At 49.8% G+C, this 20,752-nt stretch overlaps 1 protein-coding gene across 5 annotated transcripts in view; it reads left to right on the top strand.

Moving 5' to 3' along the window:
- Nucleotides 1-20,752, top strand: part of LOC121436579 (lateral signaling target protein 2 homolog) — a 96,331-nt gene that overhangs the window by 42,826 nt on the left and 32,753 nt on the right. For 4 of the 5 annotated variants that reach the window (XR_005972708.1, XM_041636594.1, XM_041636593.1 and 1 more), the window contains exons 2-6: nt 3,748-3,888; nt 11,776-11,913; nt 13,271-13,473; nt 14,399-14,488; nt 15,564-15,653. Coding sequence is in view for 4 of the 5 variants with exons in the window: in XM_041636594.1 (XP_041492528.1) it covers nt 3,748-3,888; nt 11,776-11,913; nt 13,271-13,473; nt 14,399-14,488; nt 15,564-15,653 (662 nt within the window). In the remaining variant the exon portion in view is untranslated. Of the gene's footprint in view, nt 1-3,747; nt 3,889-10,775; nt 10,784-11,775; nt 11,914-13,270; nt 13,474-14,398; nt 14,489-15,563; nt 15,654-20,752 lie in introns of those variants that run through there. The other variant, XM_041636596.1, reaches the window with a different exon arrangement.

Here is a 20,752-nt window from a genome sequence, read left to right as displayed (position 1 = left end):
CCAGCGTCTACCCTAAATCTACATGAGGGCTCCAAGACAGAGAATGTGCCCTATTCTAGTCACCATGGAGAATGCGGGGCAGAGGGTGGGCTTGACTCCAGCAGGGGATATGCTTGTTGAGAATGCCAGCAGGCATGGGCCTTCTGCTTGGGTCCTCCCTAGACTGAACAGTGAACTCAGGCATTTCTGCATACGTATATGCATGCACATACAATAGAAATGCACGCATATAGATGCATATGTACAATGCATGCACACACAGGTCATGTGCACACTTGCCCATGCACACTTGGGTGTTTGCTGACTTTGGCAGAGAAGAGGGAGGTAGGTGGGCCAAGGAGACCACACGTAACCCTCTTGCTCTTGAGGCTGGGTTCATTCCTGGGTCATGGGTTGCAGCCTGGGAGCCTATAACAGATGGGGCTCTCCTGACGACCCTAGGCTACTGTCAGCTTCTCTGCACCTTGTTTGTGCCAAGCCTCTTTCTAGCGTGGTGAGAACATTTCACTCTGAGGTCAGCTCGTGTGTAGTAAGGTTCTGATCCAGAATCAGCCCTTCACCTTGCTTCCTTGTCTTGTATACATTTTGCTTCTTGGAAGTGACATTATCCAGTTCCCCAAATTCAGTACCTGGCCGGGTTGCTGAGATGAACAGTGATAGTTACAAGCCGCAGTAGGGGCTGACGGGAACACAGGGAGGCTGTTCGCCAATCACGCACAATTGCACAAAGGACTTTAGAAGCTTTGGATCTGAGAGGTGTTCACCCTCAGCAAGGTGTCCCCTCTGACTGCTGCCACTGTACCTTGCCTTCCCCACCTCCCATACTCATCTTGCTGGAAAGCTTGTGGGTTGAGGTCAGAAGGGAACTATGGTTGTGTTGACCTGGGTGACCACCCTAAGCTTGGTGACAGGTAAAGTGGCCCTTACCATTGGTGAGTGCCCAGCACAGTCTACTGGGTGGCCAGCAGTTTGTCTCTGCTTTGAGAAGCCATGCCCCTTCCAGGAGAAGGGGGTCACAGAAGGAAGCTGTTTCTGTCAACTGGGAAATAGGTGTGCCTATGGCTGCCCCTTCTTCCTTGGGGAATGTCAGGGGCCCTGGCACCTAGGAGGAGAAGCTAGTGGCACCACAAGCCAGATCGGGGTCCTGGGTGTCAGAGAGTGTGAGTTGACAGCTTCAGCCTCGGAGAGCCACGGCCATGTAGAGGAGAGGACAGGGACAGGAGCTATGCTGTGGGAAGAGAGGAATGAATGTGTCTCTCATCTGTCACCCTGTCCTTTTCCTTCCTTCCTTCCTTCCTTCCTTCCTCCCTCCCTCCCTCCCTCCTTCCCTCCTTCCCTCCCTCCCTCCCTTCCTTCCTCTTCCTTCCTTTCTTTCTTTCTTTCTTTCCTTTTTTTTTTTTGGGGGGCAGGGTTTCTCTGTGTACCACTGGATGTCATGGAACTCGCTCTATAGACTAGCCTGGCCTCAAACTCAGAGATCCATCTGCTTCTGTCTCCCTCGTGCTGGGATTAAAGGCATGCACTACTACCACCCAGCCCACCCTGTCTTTTTTTTTTTTAAATTATTTTAAACTTATTTCATTTGTCCATGCGTGTGGAGGTCGGGACAGCTTGCAGGGTCTGGGTCTTTCCATGATGTGGGCCCCAGCATTCAGACACTGTTGTTGGCTTTACGTGCTGAGCCATCTCAGTTGTGTAGTGTGCATATGTGCATGCGTGCTTGCGCACATGGATTAGTGTTTGTGAATGTGGGTGTGCCATGATACATATGCGTAGGTCAGAAGACAGCCTTGGACATTGGTCCTGTTGAAGACATGGTCTCTTTGTTGTTATTCTGTGTTCAGCCCAGCTGGCCTATGAGCTTGCTCAGTAGTAAGCTTCGAGGGCCTCTCTTATCTCCACCTCCTGTTGTGGTAGGAGTGCTGGGGTTATAGATGTGTGCTCCTGCATCTGGCCTCAAGTGAGCTCTGATGAGCTGAACTCAGGCCATTATGCTTGCACGGTAGACCTTTACCCACTGAGGCATCTTCCAGACCCCAGCTACAAATCTTGTTCGTATCTCATCACAGCGTCTCTGTGTCACAGCCCTCCTGAGTGTGGAAGTAGCTTGAGAAGTCAGTCCAGGTGTGGAGGGGAAGGTGGCACCCGGAGCCTTTCTCTCTCCGCCTAGAGGATGTCATCACCCACGTAAAGCGGAGGATGCTGTGTCTGCATCTAGACCAGGGCCTTTTGGCTGTCTACAGAATTCCTTGGGAAAGTTTGATACCCATCTTGACCAGGCACTACAGCTGACTGTGAGGTGCTGTGCAAATTCTGAGTGGTGACCCTGGGAGTTCAAGTCCCATGAGGGGCTTCTTGGCCACAACTGGGGTTCCTCTTCCCCTTCCAGTACTTTTGGCTGGTTGGGAGGTTCAGGGCTGGTGCATGTCTGTGACAAAGGCCCTCTAGTTAAAGAAAAGCCTCCCTGAGGCCTGGCCTTGTAGAGCAAAAGGGAAGGGACAGTGAAGGGGGACACTGAGGGAAAGGAAAAGGAAAATACAAATAGTGGCCAGAAGTTCCCTTATGTTTAACACACTGTGGTGTAAACACAGCCACATGCATGAGGGGGAGAGCATGGGCCAGGTGTCAATTTTGTGCTGTGTGTGCATGTGTGCACACAGGTGAACAGCATCACAGTAAATCTGGGTTGGTACATTTGGGTACGTTTCACGCTCTTGGATCTTATTTCCTTCTGGTAATAGAGGTTGAACCAGGGCCTTGTGCATGCAAGGCAGATGTTCTCCCTCTGAGCCATGTATCCTCAGCCCTCTCCCATGTCTTTCTCCTTGCGGTCATGAGCATCCTTTACCAAAGCATGCTGGGGCTTTCCTGCTTTCCCTTCCTCTCTCTGAATCCTGGACTGTCAGGTCTAAGGGAAGAGTCCGTCATACCTCAGAGCCTAGGGAACCTTTGTGCTAAGGCCCAGAGTGGTGGGCCTCCTGTGCATGCGTAGAAAAAGAAGCCAGCCAGTGAGGCTTCAGCAGAGAGACAGTGGGCAGGCATCTGGCCTGAGGGAAGGGACAGGGAGCCTGAGTTCTACTTAGAGTTCGGTTATTGTAGGACCGGAATGCCTATGAGTTCAGTGGAAAGGAGGCCTCTGAGCTGAGGAAATGGGTGTTCCCCAGTGTTACAGAAACGGGGCTGAGGGGGCAGGACTGGAGGATTGACCCCAGGCCCTGCCAGTCCTTCTCACTTTAGTGGAGGGAAATTAGCGTCTTATTCTGGGCTACTTCCTTCAGTGGCCATCTTTGTCACTTCTGTTTAGACTTGTGAATTAAACACTTTTCTCATATACAATCTCATTACATAACTCAGGCTTATATCAAATACAGTCTTCCTGCCTCAGCCTCCCTCGTGCTGGGCTGGCAGGTGTGTGCCACCAGGCCTGACTTATATAATCCCCCCCTCCCAAGAGTTTTTCTGTCATCCCAGGGCCCTGCGCCTCTCTCTTCCTCTTACCTGTGATCCTAATGTGAATCTTTTGTATAGGATGAGTTAAGTGACCTGGCTCTGGTTGTATTCCTAAAGGTTCTTATATAGAAATCTGACGACATGGCAACTTCTTGGGGTAGAAGAGTTCAGGTTAGGGACTCAGCCCTGGGGATCATCCCAACGGCAGCCCACCCTGTAGGAACAAGGTCAGTGGTTACTGTGTCTCCACCAGCAGTCACCAGTTCCTCATGCTCCTGGCACATCTCTCTCCTGCAGAGGTCAGACCCACAGCTGCTGGCCCAGTTCTACTACGCTGATGAGGAGCTGAACCAGGTGGCTGCAGAGCTGGACAGCCTGGATGGGCGGAAGGAGCCCCAGCGGTGCACACTGCTCGTCAGCCAGTTCCGCTCCTGCCAGGTGAGTGGGCAGGTGGGGGCATCGGGGTATGCGTCTTCATCTTGGGGGGGGGGTCTTGGGGGGGAAGATTCTTGCTTAGATGGATGTTGTGACCTGTCCTTGGTAAGTATGTACCTTTGCCATCTGATCACGCCCGGAAGGATTGTAATCAGGGCCCTGGAGGTAATGAAGAAACTAGACCCAAGAGGAGCGTTTTTGGGCAGGGTGATGTGGGATTGGGAGATAGACATAGTACAAGTGCTAACTGTACTGGGCATTTGGGAAGAGCAGAAGCTGAGGGCCAGGAGCTGATAGGGAGGTTCTTGCTCTGGCTGCCCTGGGTAATGTGTGCATAGCTAGTGGGGGACGTGACTGCACTTGGCTGCTGACTCATGGTGCTGGGAGCATTTGCTGCATAATTCAGAGACAGCCCTGGAAGCTGCTGCTAAAAATACCTTGCCAGCAGCATTTTCTTCCAGTGCAGCAAGCGTTCACGAGGCGTTTCCAGCAGGGACAAAGTTTTGTCAAGTGACAAGCACAGCCTTTCAGAAAGTTCAGGAACCTTCTTTGTGAGTTCTGGCTGGGTCCTCTGTTCTGGGAGGTGCGGCTGGTGCATGCTCACCTGACAGCCAGCCCATTTCTGTCACTGTGGTCCTCGGGCCTTGCTGCACTTGCTCTCCACCAGATAGCCAGGGTGATCATCTCCAGGCGCTCGTTCCCATGTTCTTGTCTATGGCCTCTTCCCACGGAGCTCCGGTGTAAAGACCCTGCCTGTGCGTCATAATCTGCTCCTTCTTTGGGGTCTGTGGCTCTGAGATGTTCAACACAGCCGCCACCTACCACGTGTCTGTCTGGAAGTTCTAGGCTTCTCCAGGGCCAGCTTCCCTGTTTCCAGGAGCTCCTGCTGGAAACAACAGTTACTAGGGAGCCACCTGCAGGACAGATGCTCAGAGGGGCTGAAGGCTCCTTCCTCCTGCTCCTATCTGTTGGGAAGGAGGGCAGCTGTGGGTACTTTGGGATATGGCTGTGACCAGCTTAATGTCTCTCTCTGACTAGCTAGGTATGCATTGATGTCAGTGACTATTATTTTAGGTAGATTGGGGAAAGGAATGTCAAGCTGGTGGTCTCTTCTTAGGTCAAGGGTGAGGGCTCATCACGGTGAGCCTTGTGCTGTGAGAAGGGTCTGGGGGAACACTTAGGTCTAGGCCTTTTCTTAAGGACACACCTCCTTTCCTTATCTTACGGTCTGGGTGGGAAGCATGGGGACAAGAGATTGTGCACAGCCCTCAGCACTATTCCTTGTTACTTGGCTCCCAGGACCCTGTTCCCTGTCTTACCTCACAACCACAACCACACCTCCTTCCCTTCCTAGCCTCTTAGGTTCAGGATTCAGCTCTCTCTTTTTCTTAGCTCCTCTATGGCCATTCTATCTGTGTTGACTCAGTTTCTCCCCTGCCCCATCCAGACATCTACGGCAGTGCTTCCTAGCCCCACTGGTACCTGTTAGATGGCTTAGGCCCAGCATGTGTAGCTTGGAGGCTCCAGTTCCCATCCTCAGCACCTTGTGCAAGTTTTGCCTGTGAACCCAGCATTTCATGTCTCTTCATGGTGTTCCAGCTGGCACTACTTTATCGAGTTTAGCCTGTGAGTGCTTGGTGCTGCTCTGTAGAAAGAGAATGGATTTCTATAAACTGATCTTGTGACCTGAGGCCTTTTCGAGGGAATGCAGGTCACACTGCACTATTCCTGCTGCTTTCTGCCCTCCCATCTTATCGAATCCCTTACCACTCTGACAATAGAAGCATAGTATTCCGCCCTACCATATGGGTGCCCTCAGTTCAGCGGTTCCAGTGCTTCCTGAAGACAGTGTCAGAGTTCAGGTGAGTGCTTCCTTTATCTGTGATATTTATGACAAAGGAGGCAGGTGTCCGTGTGTGTAGATCAGGGCGATATCCGGACATGATCTGAACAGGGCACCCCTGTCTCTGTGGAGTTGGAAAATACTACCATCCTAGATTGCAGATGAGCTTACCAGCCCAGAAGCCCTCTGAACCCTGTCTGTCCTTTGGTTTCCTGCACAGGTGTGACTGATGCCCTCTCCTGAGCCCTAGAGTGACTAGTCCCATCCTGAGGCTGCTCTGAGCCTGGCTACCTGTTATCTCATTAACATAGGCAAAGACTCTATTACCTCAGAAACTGCAAGGGTTTTAGGGATTGTATGCCAAGAAACTGAAAGAACACACACACACACACACACACACACACACACACACACATTACAGTTTTAAGCTGGGAGTCTCTATGTTGCTTAAGCTGGACTTGAACTCCTGGGATCAAGAGATATTTCTGCCTCAGCAAGTAGCTGGACTGTGCCTGGTTCCAAAATGCATTTCATGGATCACTTTCTAATTCATGTACTAGTTTTGACAGTGTTCTTTAGAGTCTAATAGATATTGTATAAATGTTTTCTGCAGATAAAGGTTTGTGCTTCTTTAAAATTTTATTTTTATTAGATTGTGTGCATGCATGTGTAACTGTGTGGGTGTGTGCACATGAGTACAGGCCAGAAGAGGGTGTCAGATCCCCCTGTAGCTGAACTACAGGCAATTGTTAGCTGCCTTGTGAGGGTGCAGAGAATTGAACTCGGGTTCTCTGTAAGTGCAGCATGCACTTTTAACTTCTGAATCATCTCTCCAACCCCAGACTTTTACTTCTCTCTTCATTTTTGTGTTGTGTGCCATACCCTGCTCCCTGAGACCCTCCTGGAGTTTAGTGCTGGGCATACATGCTGAACAGACTTGTTCTTACCTTGGACAGTCAGTGGTCAGTCCTTTGTCATCAAGCGTATTGCTGTAGGATTTCTGCAGAACCCCTTTACCATGACAAGGAAGTTGCCTTCTATTTATAGCTTGCCAAGGGCTCTTACCAGGAATGGATGTTGGAGTTTTGTCGAATATTTTCTTTGTGGCTATTGGGATATCTAGTTTCTTATGGTAAATGGTATTGACTACCTTTACGTTTTTCCATTTTATTCTTGCCGTTGCCCAGTATCAGCTGCATGCGTGTGCTGCGAGGCAGAGCTCTGTCTGTGACGTCCACTAGTTCACCCCCAGTTCCTAGCACACAGTGAGCACTCAGTTTATCGTAGAAACGGGGTGGGTACTGAGTGACTGATCTAAAATGCTACCTTTTCCTCTTCTTCCGTGACTCTCTTTCTCACCTCTTTATTTCATTTCCTCTCTTTGTTTTTTTTCATGTGCGTTGTGAGATGGGGTTTTCCTTAGCCCGGTTGGGCTTGAACTCATAGCCCTCTTGTCTCAGACATCCAAGTATAGTTGTGCACCACCATGGCTCCTGCTTCCTTCTTTACTGATATGCCTTATCCACTTTCTGATAACCATCAGGGCATCACATAAATGGCAGTAAGCTGTGCCAAACTGCTGAAAGTTTGATACCATGCCAGTCCATACACGCAGGCTTCTCGCCATTTCTGTAGTTAGTTACAATTATGTAGCTTTGGAAGAGATCTTGCACTCCTCTGGTCCTGCCAGACAAGATGACTCCTGTATTGCATTATTACATATATATTAACAACAAAAAACAATGGCATTGCTAGGTGCCTCTAAGTCAGAGGGCCATGGCTGTTAGAGTGGTGGAAGGTACCATTCAGTTCCCCAGGAGAAAGAGGACAGAGGAATCAACTGGGCATTACATAAAGACAGATATTGGCCCTATTCTTTTTTTTTGTTTGTTTTATAAAATAATTTATTTAGCCTGCCAAATGTAAATCTTTTTTTTTAATAATTTTTTTATTAAGAAAAGAAGAAAAAAAACATAAACAAAAAACAAGTTTCCACCTCCTCCCAGCCTCCCATTTCCCTCCCCCTCCTCCCACCCTTCTCCCCCTCCTCCCACCCTTCTACCCCTCCCCCCACTCCTCTCCCCCTCCCTCTCCAGTCCACAGAGCAGTCCAGGTTCCCTGCCCTGTGGTAAGTCCTAGGTCCTCCCCCCTCCGTCCATATCTAGGAAGGTGAACATCCAAACTGGCTAGGCTTCCACAAAGCCAGCACATTAAGTAGGATCAAGACCCCGTGCCATTGTACTTGGCGTCTCATCAGCCCTCATTGTTCGCCATGTTCAGAGAGTCCGGTTTTATCCCATGCTTTTTCGGTCACAGTCCAGCTGGCCTTGGTGAGCTCCCAGTAGATCAGCTCCACTGTCTCAGTGGGTGGGTGCACGCCTCGTGGTCCCGACTTCTTTGCTCATGTTCTCCCTCCTTCTGCTCCTCATTGGGACCTTGGGAGCTCAGTCCAGTGCTCCAGTGTGGGTCTCTGTCTCTGTCTCCATCCATCACCAGATGAAGGTTCTATGATGATATGCAAGATATTCGTCAGTATTGCTCTAGGATAGGGTCATTTCAGGTTCCCAATCCTCAGCTACCCAAGGAACTAACTGGGAACCTCATGTTGGGCACTTGGGAGCCCCTCTAGGGTCAAATCTCTTGCTCACCCTAAAGTGGTTCCCTTAACTAAGAATTGTGGTTCCGTGCTCCCCTATCCACCTTTCCTTTATCCCAATTCTCCTGATTCCCCAAATCCCCCCTCCTTCCCTTCTACCTTTTCTCTCCCCATCTCCCCTTACCCCCATCCCACCCCACCCCCAAGATCCTAATTTTCTCCCCGGCAATTGGGTCTACTTCCCTTAGCCAAGAGGATAACTATATGTTTTTCCTTCTTAACAAAAGTAAACTTTTAAACTGTAGAATGGCTGGGACATAGGAACTCTGTTTAGTGTGTGTAAGGCCAGGGGTTCAATGCCTGTGACCAGCCACAAAATAGGAAAACAAAACATAAGAGGTCAGGCATGCTGCTTAGAAGCACGGAATCTAGAGCTTCTCTCTCTACTGTCATGGTACAGCATGCTTTTTATTCAACCTCCTCAAATTTTGCTAGGAAATTTGTATATAGTATGGCCAGGTATGTTGTCACACACCTGTAACCTGGCACTTGAGAGGTAGAGAAGATTAGGGGTTCAAGGAGAGCCATGGCTGCACAGCAAGTTCGAGGCCAGTCTGGTGTACATAAGTCTCTGCCTCAAAATGAATTTAAAACGATACGAGGTCTCCATCTCTATTCAGGAAGGTTTGGTGTCTGGATAATGCACACCTATAGAATGTGTTGGGAGATGCTCTCATTTCTGCTTTGTGTCAAATTGTTGTTATTTTTCTGTTTGGATCCAGAGATTTCTCTGTGGGAATATTTCTAACCTTAGATTCATTTTATTGAAAATATACAGAACCTTTCAGGTTTTCTGTTTCTTCTCGAAGAGCTTTGGGAGTCTACTGCAAGGTAGTTTTCTTCTAAGTTGTCAGCATAAGTTGTTGGTGCAGCCATTTTAATATCTGTAGGCTGTGTAGCGATGCCTTCTCTTTTGTGAGCTGCGTCTCCTGAATGTGTTAGTTTGTCAGTTTTATTCACCATCTCAACTGAACTGTTTTTGGCTTTGTTGAGCTTCTGTTTCACGGGACTCTTTATAGCTTGTGCGTATGTATAGAGAGAATACACCTATTCCTGGTAGCCTGTTCCCCCAGGGAGGCTCTGCTCCATGATTTGCACAACTTCCCCAAACAGCTCTATCAACTGGAATCCCAGTGGGGATCTCACAAGTTCCTGGCCAGCCCAGGCTACAAAATGAGACATTGTGTCAAACAGAATAAACAAGCAGCTGTGTACGGAAGGTCCCGAGTTTTACAAACTATAACGTATGCAGACTCCAAGCTGCCGTGGAACTGTGGTCTCCATTTTGTTTCTGAAGATCAGGAAAGTCCGTGCCCTGCCATAGGTAGCACAGCCACTGGGGTGGAGTTGGAGCTGCCTTTGTATGAGGTGCTTGGCTGTCCTTCTGCTGGTCCCAGACCAGGGTTACTGCTTGGAGGAGGAGGAGTGTCTGAAAGAGCTGACCCAGCAGACTCCCTTACCTAGTAAGATGTGGATTTATGTCCCTGAGCCTGTGAGAAAACTGAAGACGAGGGTCCCCAGCTGGTCATCACTGGGGCTGGGGGACCCTTTTGCTCATACTTGGATGTTAACTCTGTTGTAGAAACTGACATCCCCACTCCGGGGGAGACTTTCACATAGTGCAAGGGCTGCTTTCAATGGTGGCCCTCAGCAATTGTCACTGCCCAGAGGTAGGTGGACATGCCAAGGATAGTCTAGGCCTGTACTGTGAATAATAATGCTTCAGAAATGGACACTGAAAGCCGCGCATGCGCGCGCGCACATGCGTGTGTGTGTGTGTGTGTTTGTGTGTGTGTGCGTGCCTGTGTGCAGATGTGGAGGCCAGCAGTACTCAGTTGCGCTCCACCTTATTTTGAGGTAAGATCTCTCTCTGAAACTGGAGCCAGTAAGTCCCCTGGGTCTTCCTGGCTCCACCCCTCCCCCAGTGATGAGGTCACAGCTGTGCTACCACGGCTTCTTTTAAGAGTAGGTGCTAGGGATCCAAACTCGGGTCCTCATATTTATACAGCAAGCGTTGGATCTGCTGAGCTTTCCCCCCAGTCCCCAGAGTCAAGTTCTCATAGTAGTCCACTGACCTAGTGTCCGAGAGAATGTGTTTGGGCATGTAGAGGCACCTGGGGGAGCCGTGACATGCAGGGGGCAGGCAGAAGGGAAGTGATCTTCTTTCTTTTTTTTTCAATTTTTATTTTTTTTCATTTAAATTTAATTTTATTTATTTTTTTAAAATTTTTTAAATTTATTTATTTATTAAAGATTTCTGCCTCCTCCCCGCCACCGCCTCCCATTTTCCTCTCCCTCCCCTGATCAATTCCCCCTCCCTCATCAGCTCAAAGAACAATCAGGGTTCCCTGACGTCTGGGAAGTCCAAGGACCACCCACCTCCATCCAGGTTTAGTAAGGTGAGCATACAAACTGCCTAGGCTCCCCCAAAGCCAGTACGTGCAGTAGGATCAAAAACCCATTGCCATTGTTCTTGAGTTCTCAGTAGTCCTCATTGTTCACTATGTTCAGCAAGTCCGGTTTTATCCCATGCTTTTTCAGACCCAGGCCAGCTGACCTTAGTGGGTTCCCGATAGAACATCCCCATTGTCTCAGTGTGTGGGTGCACCCCTTGTGGTCCTGAGTTCCTTGCTCGTGCTCTCTCTCCTTCTGCTCCTGATTTGGTCCTTGAGATTTCTGTCCGGTACTCCAATGTGGGTCTCTGTCTCTGTCTCCTTTCATCACCTGATGAAGGTTAATATTCAGGAGGATGCCTATATGTTTGTCTTTGGATTCACCTTCTTATTTAGCTTCTCTAGGATCGCGAATTATAGGCTCAATGTCCTTTATTTATGGCTAGAAACCAAATATAAGTGAGTACATCCCATGTTCCTCTTTTTGGGTCTGGCTTACCTCACTCAGGATAGTGTTTTCTATTTCCATCCATTTGTATGCAAAATTCAAGAAGTCCTTGTTTTTTACTGCTGAGTAGTACTCTAATATGTATATATTCCAAGCAGTGTGGCGGTTTCTCAGGAAATTCGGGATCAACCTACCCCTGGACCCAGCAATACCACTCTTGGGAATATACCCAAGAGAGGCCCTATCATACAACAAAAGTATATGCTCAACTATGTTCATAGCAGCTTTGTTTGTAATAGCCAGAACCTGGAAACAACCTAGTGGTCTTCTTTCTATGAAGACTGCTCAGTTGTTACAAAGAGTGATATGAAATCTGCTTCTCAGCCAAGTCACAGGGTTGTGTTCCAGCAACAGGCCACTAGGGGACACATTGGTATTGTCCCAGGAGGGAATGGTTGTAGGCATTTCCCTCTGAGCCTGCTGTGGGGAGGCAGGATGTGCTGCCAGACGTGTGTGTCGTTCGGGTGAGCAATCTTTCTTTCTGTTTCAGGACAATGTGTTAAACATCATTAATCAGATCATGGAGGAGTGTATCCCTCAAGACCGTGCCCCTCGGGATTTCTGCGTCAAGTTTCCTGAGGAGATCCGGCATGACAACTTGGCTGGCCAGTTGTGGTTCGGGGCTGAGGTAGTGGGCAGCTGCTGGGATTCCTGGTCCTAACATTGAACACCCCTTTCCAGCCACGTCCCTGTGAACCTGCCCACAGGCACCTGCAGACACAGATGCCTAGTGTCCTCCAGGGGCTCTACCCACCCTTTGTTTACAGAAGATGTGGTCTGCGTTTCCTTGGCCACTGGCCCCTTGGACCATCAGGGAGAGCCATGCCCCTGTCATCCCCAGCACTGCCGGTGCAGATGAAGTTTCTCGTGTGATTGGTGGTTAGGGGCTTCTTAGATCCCCAAGCATCCAGGATCCTGTCACTGCTCCTCAGATACCAGCGTGAGCAGAGTTCTCTCCTGCCCGCTGAAATGGCAACATAAGGGGGCACTCAGTCTTCAGAGGACCTCACTCGGCATCTCACCATAGCTTATCTTCCAGTGAGACAGTTGAGGCACGAGGAAGGTGCCTTCCCCAGTGGGGTATAGGGGACTTACTTCCTAGCTGGGGACTTCTGTACTCCTCAACAAAGTGAAGCTCCAGCTTATCTCCCTTGTCCGTGTTCTCAAAACCCAGGGGATCCCAGGGCTATGACTGCAACTTGTCATCCTCTGTGCTGTCCTCGAGTCCCTGACACCCCTCCCCGTGCAACCCCGGATCTTACCTGCCTCCTGCTCCATTAATGTGGCTGCTGCGTAGGCTTGGCACCTGTGGTTTAATGCTCCCATTCAGGATAGACCTGGGAAATCAGTAACCCATTGCCTCAGCTGACAGGAAATTGCTTCTTGTCCTGATTCATGCTGATGGGATTGGCTGGTAGCTTGGTTCTGCCCTAAACTGGTGAAAGCCAGCTAGTAGACTGAGCTTCTTTTCTATACCAGAAGGAGCCAACTGGAGTCTGTGTGTACTCCTTGGTCTCCACCTTGAGAGTAGTAGACGAACTTTCTGTGTTTCTGAGCATAGCCTGGGGTCTCTCACAGATGTGGGTGCTTGGGGTACATGGAGGCCTCCTCACCAACCACGAGTGGGGTACGCTTTTAGTGGATGATTATGTGTATGGGGAGATCATGTTCCTATTTGCATTAGATGTATGTGTGCAAGAGGCATCTATGACTTCCCATAAAGGTCATGGCCTGGAGGGTGGCTGGACACTTGCTGCTGTCTTGTTCCAGGACACAACCCCAAGTGTGGCCTCTGGATGCTCTTGGCTCCTAGAAGTCACCCTGGGCCAGGAGGCAGTAAGAATCACATTACTGGGTTTATCTACCCCTTGCATTGTGTCTTACACTGGGCCCTGAGGTCTTGAGGTGCACAGGGTCAGGTTCCCTGAGGACATGCTCTTTCTAAGAGCTACAGGCCACTCTTAAGCATACTTTCATGCCCACAGTGCCTGGCAGCTGGCTCCATCATCATGAATCGTGAGCTCGAGAGCATGGCTATGCGGCCACTGGCCAAGGAACTGACGCGCAGCCTGGAGGATGTGCGGGGCACTCTCCGTGACCAGGCACTACGAGACCTCAACACCTACACGGAAAAGATGCGGGAAGCGCTGAGGCATTTTGATGTTCTGTTTGCCGAGTTCGAGCTGAGGTGACCTTGAGGGCCCCGTGGATGTGCTTTAGACCTTTGGAACCATGGCTTTTGCTCATGAGTTTGGGATGCCGGCTCTGGGGGCACATCTTGATGTCTCCATGTAGAAAATGATGAAGGAGGAGTTGGGTGACTAGCCCCTGGGGAGCCTTCAAGGGGTGAGGGAGAGCAGAGGACATGGAGTCCAGCAGGGCTCTGGCAGTCACAACCCCTGGGGCACAGGGCTCAGGAGAGGCCTGCTGTGCTCTGTGGACCAACTTTGTGATGCTCACAGACAGGAGATCCTTGCTTTCATGGCCTCTGTTAATAAAGACTGAGTGTGGGATGCATGAACGGCCTCTAGAAGAAGGTGTGCTCTCAGAAGTCAGGGTGCAGGCAGTTGAGTATTATTTTCTTGGGTCTCATAGCAAGAAAAAGATTAGAGAGTTGGTAGTTTACAAGACCTGAAAGCGTTCTCACCTGGGATCAGGTAGATAAGCATCCCACAGCTGCTCAGCAAATATCCTGAGTCCTGTGCACATCTGGGACCACTCCTGGGCAGTTGGGATGCACAGGGTCTGACCTTGCAGTCTGTGGGGGGAGGGGTTGTCCCAGGCACCTGCTCCCTATTCATGGATTCATATATGCTAATGCATTGCTTCCTCAGAACTAGGGTCAAGGTGGGAACACTTAAGTGGATGGGGTGGTTTCATGGCAATCAAGTCTGAACTGGAGCAGGACTGGGGTCATGAAGAAGTGCCACATAAAGCCTGGGTTAGCAGCAGATCTGACTTAAATTATCTCTGTAAAGCTTGGAGCTGCGTATTTATGATCTCAGTGGCGTTTCGTAGTGGTAGTATCAAGGGCTGTGGTTTTGATTTAATGTCTTTGTTTGGGGAGGCCTGGGAAGTTGGGGAACAAAGGTCTGACAATCTCCATGTTGCAGCTATGTCTCAGCCATGGTGCCTGTGAAGTCCCCCAGAGAGTACTATGTGCAGCAGGAGGTCATCGTGCTGTTCTGCGAGACAGTGGAGAGGTGAGGGCAGGCTGCTTAGATGGCATCTTGTCAGGGACACCCAGGTTAGGGAGACAGCACCCTGCTGCTTTCCTTACCCATCATGCCTGCTGGTACCCAGAAGGCAGTGCCCTCACTCACTCTCTCCCCAGGTTCCCTCTGCTCTGGGCTGGAAGGGCAGGTGCTTTAGTGGAGTCTTGTGACAGCCAGACAGACAGCAGAAGTCTCTCCCTTAGTAGGCAGCTGCTGTCTAGATCCCCCTCCCCCACATACATCCCCTAGTTCCCTAGCCCCCTGCCTCCCTCTCCTCTCTGCGTCCTCATCTCCCACTTTCCTCCTCCTGCTTCTGCTCTCCTCACAGAGCACGGGGGTCCCTGTGGGTGCAGGCCTGATCAGCAGGTAGCTGGGTCCTGGCTGCTTCCATCAGGCCTTGTTTGTCAGTTCAGTCAAAGTCTCCAGAATCTGGGACTGAGATTCACCCAGAGTGTTGACAGTAGTGCTGCCTTTGAAACTGACTAAACCACACCACAAGTTGTTATTTTTAAAAGGCTGATCGTTCGCTGGGTCTGCTTTCACAAGTGTTTCAAATTGCCAGAAAACAGGGTGACAGAAAATCCATTTTGCTTTGAAGTCCTGATGGTGCAGCACCTGTTTATGGGGTGTTATGTTGGGAAAGCCACCTGCTTACGGTGGGGGACGGGAACTAACCTAGATTCTCTGGGAGTGCTGGATTGGGGAATATTCTTGCCCCGTGTTTGTGCTTGACCCTTGAGTTGCCTTGGCTTCAAGGGTAGGCAAAGCACGGGTAACGACAGACACTGACCGAATGACGGGTATCTTCACACATACCACCCACCTCCTGCCCTTCCATTCTTTTCTGGGACAGGTGGAGCAGGCAGGAAAAAGACTGAGCTTTGGCCACTCTTCTGGGGCTTTCCAAGCAAAGCACTGCCTTGTCTTCCATGCATGACTGATGTAATACAGGCCACTCTCCTCACCTGCCTGTCCCCTGGGGTTAACTAGGAAGGGTGGGTGCTCTGCTCCCAACACGTGGAGTCTACCTACCAATACCCCTCACTCCCTTTCCCTCTGCCAGAGCCTTGGATTTCGGCTATCTGACCCAGGACATGATCGACGACTATGAACCTGCCCTCATGTTCACCATTCCTCGGCTGGCCATTGTGTGGTGAGTGCCCTCCGCTTCCTGGCTACTGGTGATGGTGCTCACACCCTGCAGACTCAGCTCCTGTCAACCCCTAGCAGTCCCAATCTGGTCCCCTGTTCTCCCTTGGCAGATGAGGAGCCAAGTGTTTAGAGAACTTCATGCTTCCCCTGGTGGGGGCTGTGGGAGCTCCTGTTACAGACAGACAGTGAGCCCTGCCACTCGGGCCCACACACCATGCTGGGTCTCTTGGGTATAGAGTAACCATGCAGGGCTGTGGGAGGCAGGCTCGGTGGTGACAGGAGGATGAGGGGCCTCAGCTCTCAAAGAATAGGTTGGTTTAAGCGAATAGCTTCTGGCCTGTGGGGAGATGGAGCACAGTAGGTTCAGGTGAGCTGTGGCCTCCTATCTAAATAGGAGACTTGGTGGGCCCTTTTCCATCAGAATGGTAAAACAGATCTGGGGAGAACAAGGAACTCACAGGTCAGCCTTTGGATTCTTGTGGGGTTCATGGCATCAGGAAAGCATGCAGGATTTGGGGCCTCACATCCCTCAGAGACAATGTGCTCAGTCACTTGCTGGACATTCTCAGTGCCGGGGCCACAGGCAGAGCCCAGCTGTTGGAGCTTCTTCCCCCTCTGTGCTCCATCTTTCTGTCGGGTGGGTGTTCATGGGGTTGGGGAGCTTGGTGAAGGCTGCCTGGGTTTGCAGTCTGGGGGATGGTCCAGTTATACCACCTGGAATGCAGGAGCATAGCTGGGCCCAGAGTGGGGATGTTGCATCCTGTGGGGAGAAGGAGAGGGCATAGAGTCCACGATGGGTCCAGATCTAGGCCACAGCAGGACCTTGGGAACATAGAAGACAGACACAGCAGCCTGCTGAAGATACTTACCCATGGGAAGTGGGGACTTGGGGGTGGAGGGCTGCTTCAGGACAGTCAGTGTTCTGATCTCTCAAAACTGGGGCACTTTTTTCTATTGCACAGGCAAGTGCAGGGCGCTGGTGCCAAGCCTTGCTCCTTGCCAGGCTTCTGGCTTGTGTATTTTAGATGTCTTCAGAGTAATGTTTGAGCAATGGCTGGTGTTTCCAGAGCCCTCTAATGGTCCAGCACCTCTGGTCTCCTTCCCCATACACTCCCCCTCTCCTTACAGAGTTCTCTCTCTTCTCTTCAACATATCAGAGTACCACATCACACTCCAGGGCTGCCCCTTTAAAATGCCCTTCATCAGCAGAATCTGGGGGTGTCTTGCCTTCTGAGGATGTTGAGCTGCCCCCAGCTCTCATAAAGTGGGCTGAAGTGGCTGTTCCCAGGAGGACCTGTAGGCCTCTGCTGGCTCACAGGTGTCTCTGTGGTTCAGTAAGAGGAAATGGTGTATTTTTTTGGTCCTACCTCTTTGAAAAATAAAACAGAAAACTCTTTGGACTCTAAATCTTGTTTGTTTATGCTGACCAGCATGGGTCTGAGAGTTTTTGTTTGTTTATCTTGTTTTTTGAGACAGGATTTCTCTGTAGCTTTAGAGCTATCCTGGAACTTGCTCTGTAGACCAGGCTGGCCTCGAACTCACAGAGATCCGCTTGACTCTGCCTCCCGAGTGCTGGGATTAAAGGCGTGTGCCACCACTGCCCAGGGTCTGAGAGTTTTTAAGAATAGGTATTGACCCTTATCTTTATGTCTCTGAGAATTGATCCTGTAACACAAAAACCCATCCCTCGTTTTAACAGACCCTTGTAGGTGCTTTGAAGTACAGTACCTGGCACTTACCCATCCAAGGGCTGGCTTTTCTGGGAAGCTCTGCAGAACCAGCTGCCATTTCTGGGTATGCTTTTCCTCCCTTCTCTGTCCGCTGCTCCTGGGTGAGTGCAGGTGTGGTTGGGAGAAAATTTATTCCAAAGTCTCTGGGAGCACCCTACAGCTTATCTTAGGCAGCAAACTAGTTTTAAAATAAACAGAGGTGTCAGACAGCCCTTGCTCTCACTGTTTCCTGATTTAACTCTGGAATCTGTTTTCTTTCTTGTTGTTTGTTGGTTGGAGGATGAGGGTGGGGTTTAAGATAGTTTCCTATAACCCCGGCTGGCCTTGAACTCGTTATGTAGCAAATGACGACCCTGAACTTCTGCTTCTCCAGCCTCTACTCCATCAGTACCAGACCACAGGCATACCCCACCATACTCAGTTTTATCCTGGAGTCTGTTTTCCATGTTTGTTCACCTGTGCCTGGACATGTATGGCTGATGAACAATGACCACTCCTCTCTGACCAGCATCATGGATGTTCTGTGTGCTGATGTCAGTGTTCATACTGCTGGTAACTGGGTCAGTAGCCCACCCAGATCACTAGTCCTGGAGTTAATGAGGCCACTGTGGGTGTGAGTTTTGTTCTAGGTGGCGTCTGGAGGTAGACAGGACACTCCTTCTACTCAGGGTGTAAGGAGGTCTGGAAAGAGCTGCGATGATTGAAGGGCTCTCCACAAGGCAGAGAAGACGCAGGGTATAGGAAAGGAGAGCAGATACAGGAACACGGAACTCAGAGAGTGGAGGTTTGGCTCATGACAGGGTCCTCAGAAGCAAGCCTCTAACCTCAGAACCAAGTGTGGGTCTGAGGGATCGTGAGGTGCATTGTCCGCTGAGGACCTGTGTACCTGGTCCCACGCTCATCCCGGGGGTCCTGGCATTTCTGTGCAGGAGAGGCTGGGTCTGGGGAGCAGCTTCCCTTTATGTTCAGGTGTAATTTTAAGGTATTTATCTTAAAACAGTTCCTTAAAAGAATAAAGAACCCCGATCCTATAGATTGAGTGTCACTTTCCAGCCAGCACATCTGGTTGGCCAACATGGGCCTGTGCCACAGGGCCACTATTGCCTACCAGCCCAGAATCCCACAGGCCCATGCCCTGATACACCTGGGTCCACTCTGCATCAGCCATTTCTCCCCACAAGGTTTGTCCACACCTCAGCAACCCTGTAGCCAGATCTAGTACCGCCCCCCACCCATTGCCATCTGTGTGAGCCTGGCCCTTGGCCCCACCTACTCTTTAGTCCTGCCCCCTTGTCTGAGTAGTGACACCTCCTCCCCTCCTAGAGCACGAGTGGTCCTGGCATCTTCAAACAAGAACACTGCACCTTGTTCATAACCTGCCAGAGCTCTACCTCCTGGATAACAGACCTTCCCACACCCGAGGGATGCCCCAGCCTGGCCTCTGCCTCATGCATCCACCTTCTCCCCAGTTCTTTCTTCTGTCCCTCCAGGTTCACATAATGGCTGTGCTTACCCTATTTGGTTTTTAATATTCCCTAAGTACAACTTCCTACTATCTGACCCAGCCACAAATACTCAGATCACAGTTTCACCACAGCTAGACTCGTGTACTGGTTGACACTAATTTCAGCATACTTGTATCACCCAGACTCCTCACATCCCTTGTCCTTTGTGACCACTTCCACCACCCACATTTACACATTCATTCATGGGGTGCATGGGTCTCTCTCTCTCTCTCCTATTTTCTGGTCCTGCAGTGGTATAATTAGGGTTGTGTGTGGTTGTGTATCTCCATGGGAAGACAGGCTTCCCTCCTGCACTTACTGCAGTCCCATAGAGCCTGGAGGGTAGGGGCACAGTGGGCTTTGGTAGAATTTTGCCACTTTGATCTGTCAAGGCTCAGATACATATTTATGCAGATTATCCAGAGACTATTGCTTTTAAAGAAAACATTTGAGGGACCGAATATCCAAAACCAAGGCACTGATTAAAAGTGATACTTCTGTCACGAAAATCTTAGAGGGAAACACTAGTGTCACGGAAGCATCCTCACTATGTTAGATACAAGATCATCACCAAATGCTGTCCTACAAGATTGCTTTTTCTGTTTGTTTGGTAGGTTTTTTTTGTTTTGTTTTTTTGAGACAGAGTTTCTCTATTTATCACCTTGGCTGTCCTGGAACTCACTCTGTAGACCAGGCTAGCCTCAAACTCACAGAGATCCACCTGCCTCTGCCTCCTTAATGCTGGGATTAAAGGCATGCACCACCACCAACAGGCCTTTTTTTAGGGTCTCAGGTATCTCAGGCTGTTCCTTGCTGTGTATCCAAACAATGACCTGAACGTCTGGTCTTCTTGTCTCCGTCTCCTACATGATGGCATTATAAGCTTACACTGCTGGGGTTAGAACCCGGGCCTCATGCATGTCAGACAGGTGCTCTACCAACTGAGTTACAGCCTCAGCGCTCTGTAAAAATTATTAACTCTTCTGTAAACAGAAACGCGAGTGCTTTTACTATGGTGGTAAAGTAAACAACATATAACATAAAACTTACCATTTTAGCCTTTAATTTTTTTTTCTTTTTGGTTTTTCAAGACAGGATTTCTCTATGTAACAGTTCTGGCTGTCCTGGAACTCACTCAGTAGACCAGGCTAGCCTTGAACTCAGAGATCTGCCTGCCTCTGCCTCCCAAGTGCTGGGATTAAAGGCGTGTGCCACCACTGTCTGGCCTTTAAATTCTTATGGAGCCTTCATGGGCCTACAGAGGAAAAAAAAAACTTCAAAAAGGAAACACAAAGCAAAAAGGATTCATACAGTGTGTTTCAAACTTACTACAAATAAAAATGATGGCCTGGCCACTTAGAAAGACATGAAGGCCAAGGAAATGGAATTAAGAGATCAGAAACCCCTCCATCTGTGGTCAGAGGATCCCAGATCAGGATGCCAGGAGCATTAGCGCAGGAAGGAGCACTCTTCAGTTAGTGCTGTGGAACGTGGCCGCCACATCACACACTGTTGTCACTGGCTCTGTGTGTAGATATTTAGCCACAGCCCAGTCTGGATGTTGTGAATGCATCTTTAAAATGAGTTAACATGCAATTAATAGAGTTTTGAGTTTGGTATATTACCCTCAATAGTGCAGTGGGCCTCATAGAATCAGTTGAAATTCAAGGAGAAAACAGGCTCAGATCCCCTAAGTAAGAAGGAATACTGTCGTGACTTCACATCACTGTGTCTCCAGCCTGCTTGCCACCTGCCCCATGCAATTTGAATTTACTCTCCAAACTCATAAGCCTGTTTTCTCTCTTTCTGTCTCTGTCCCCCACCCCCCGCCTCTCTCTCTCTCTCTCTCTCTCTCTCTCTCTCTC

This window comes from Microtus oregoni, unplaced genomic scaffold (assembly GCF_018167655.1).
Source record: "Microtus oregoni isolate MIOR12 unplaced genomic scaffold, Mior012 000049F_ref0000343, whole genome shotgun sequence".
Taxonomy (NCBI): domain Eukaryota; kingdom Metazoa; phylum Chordata; class Mammalia; order Rodentia; family Cricetidae; genus Microtus; species Microtus oregoni.
The sequence above is the reverse complement of the archived record's forward strand: the minus strand, read 5'-3'. Positions and strand labels throughout refer to the sequence as shown.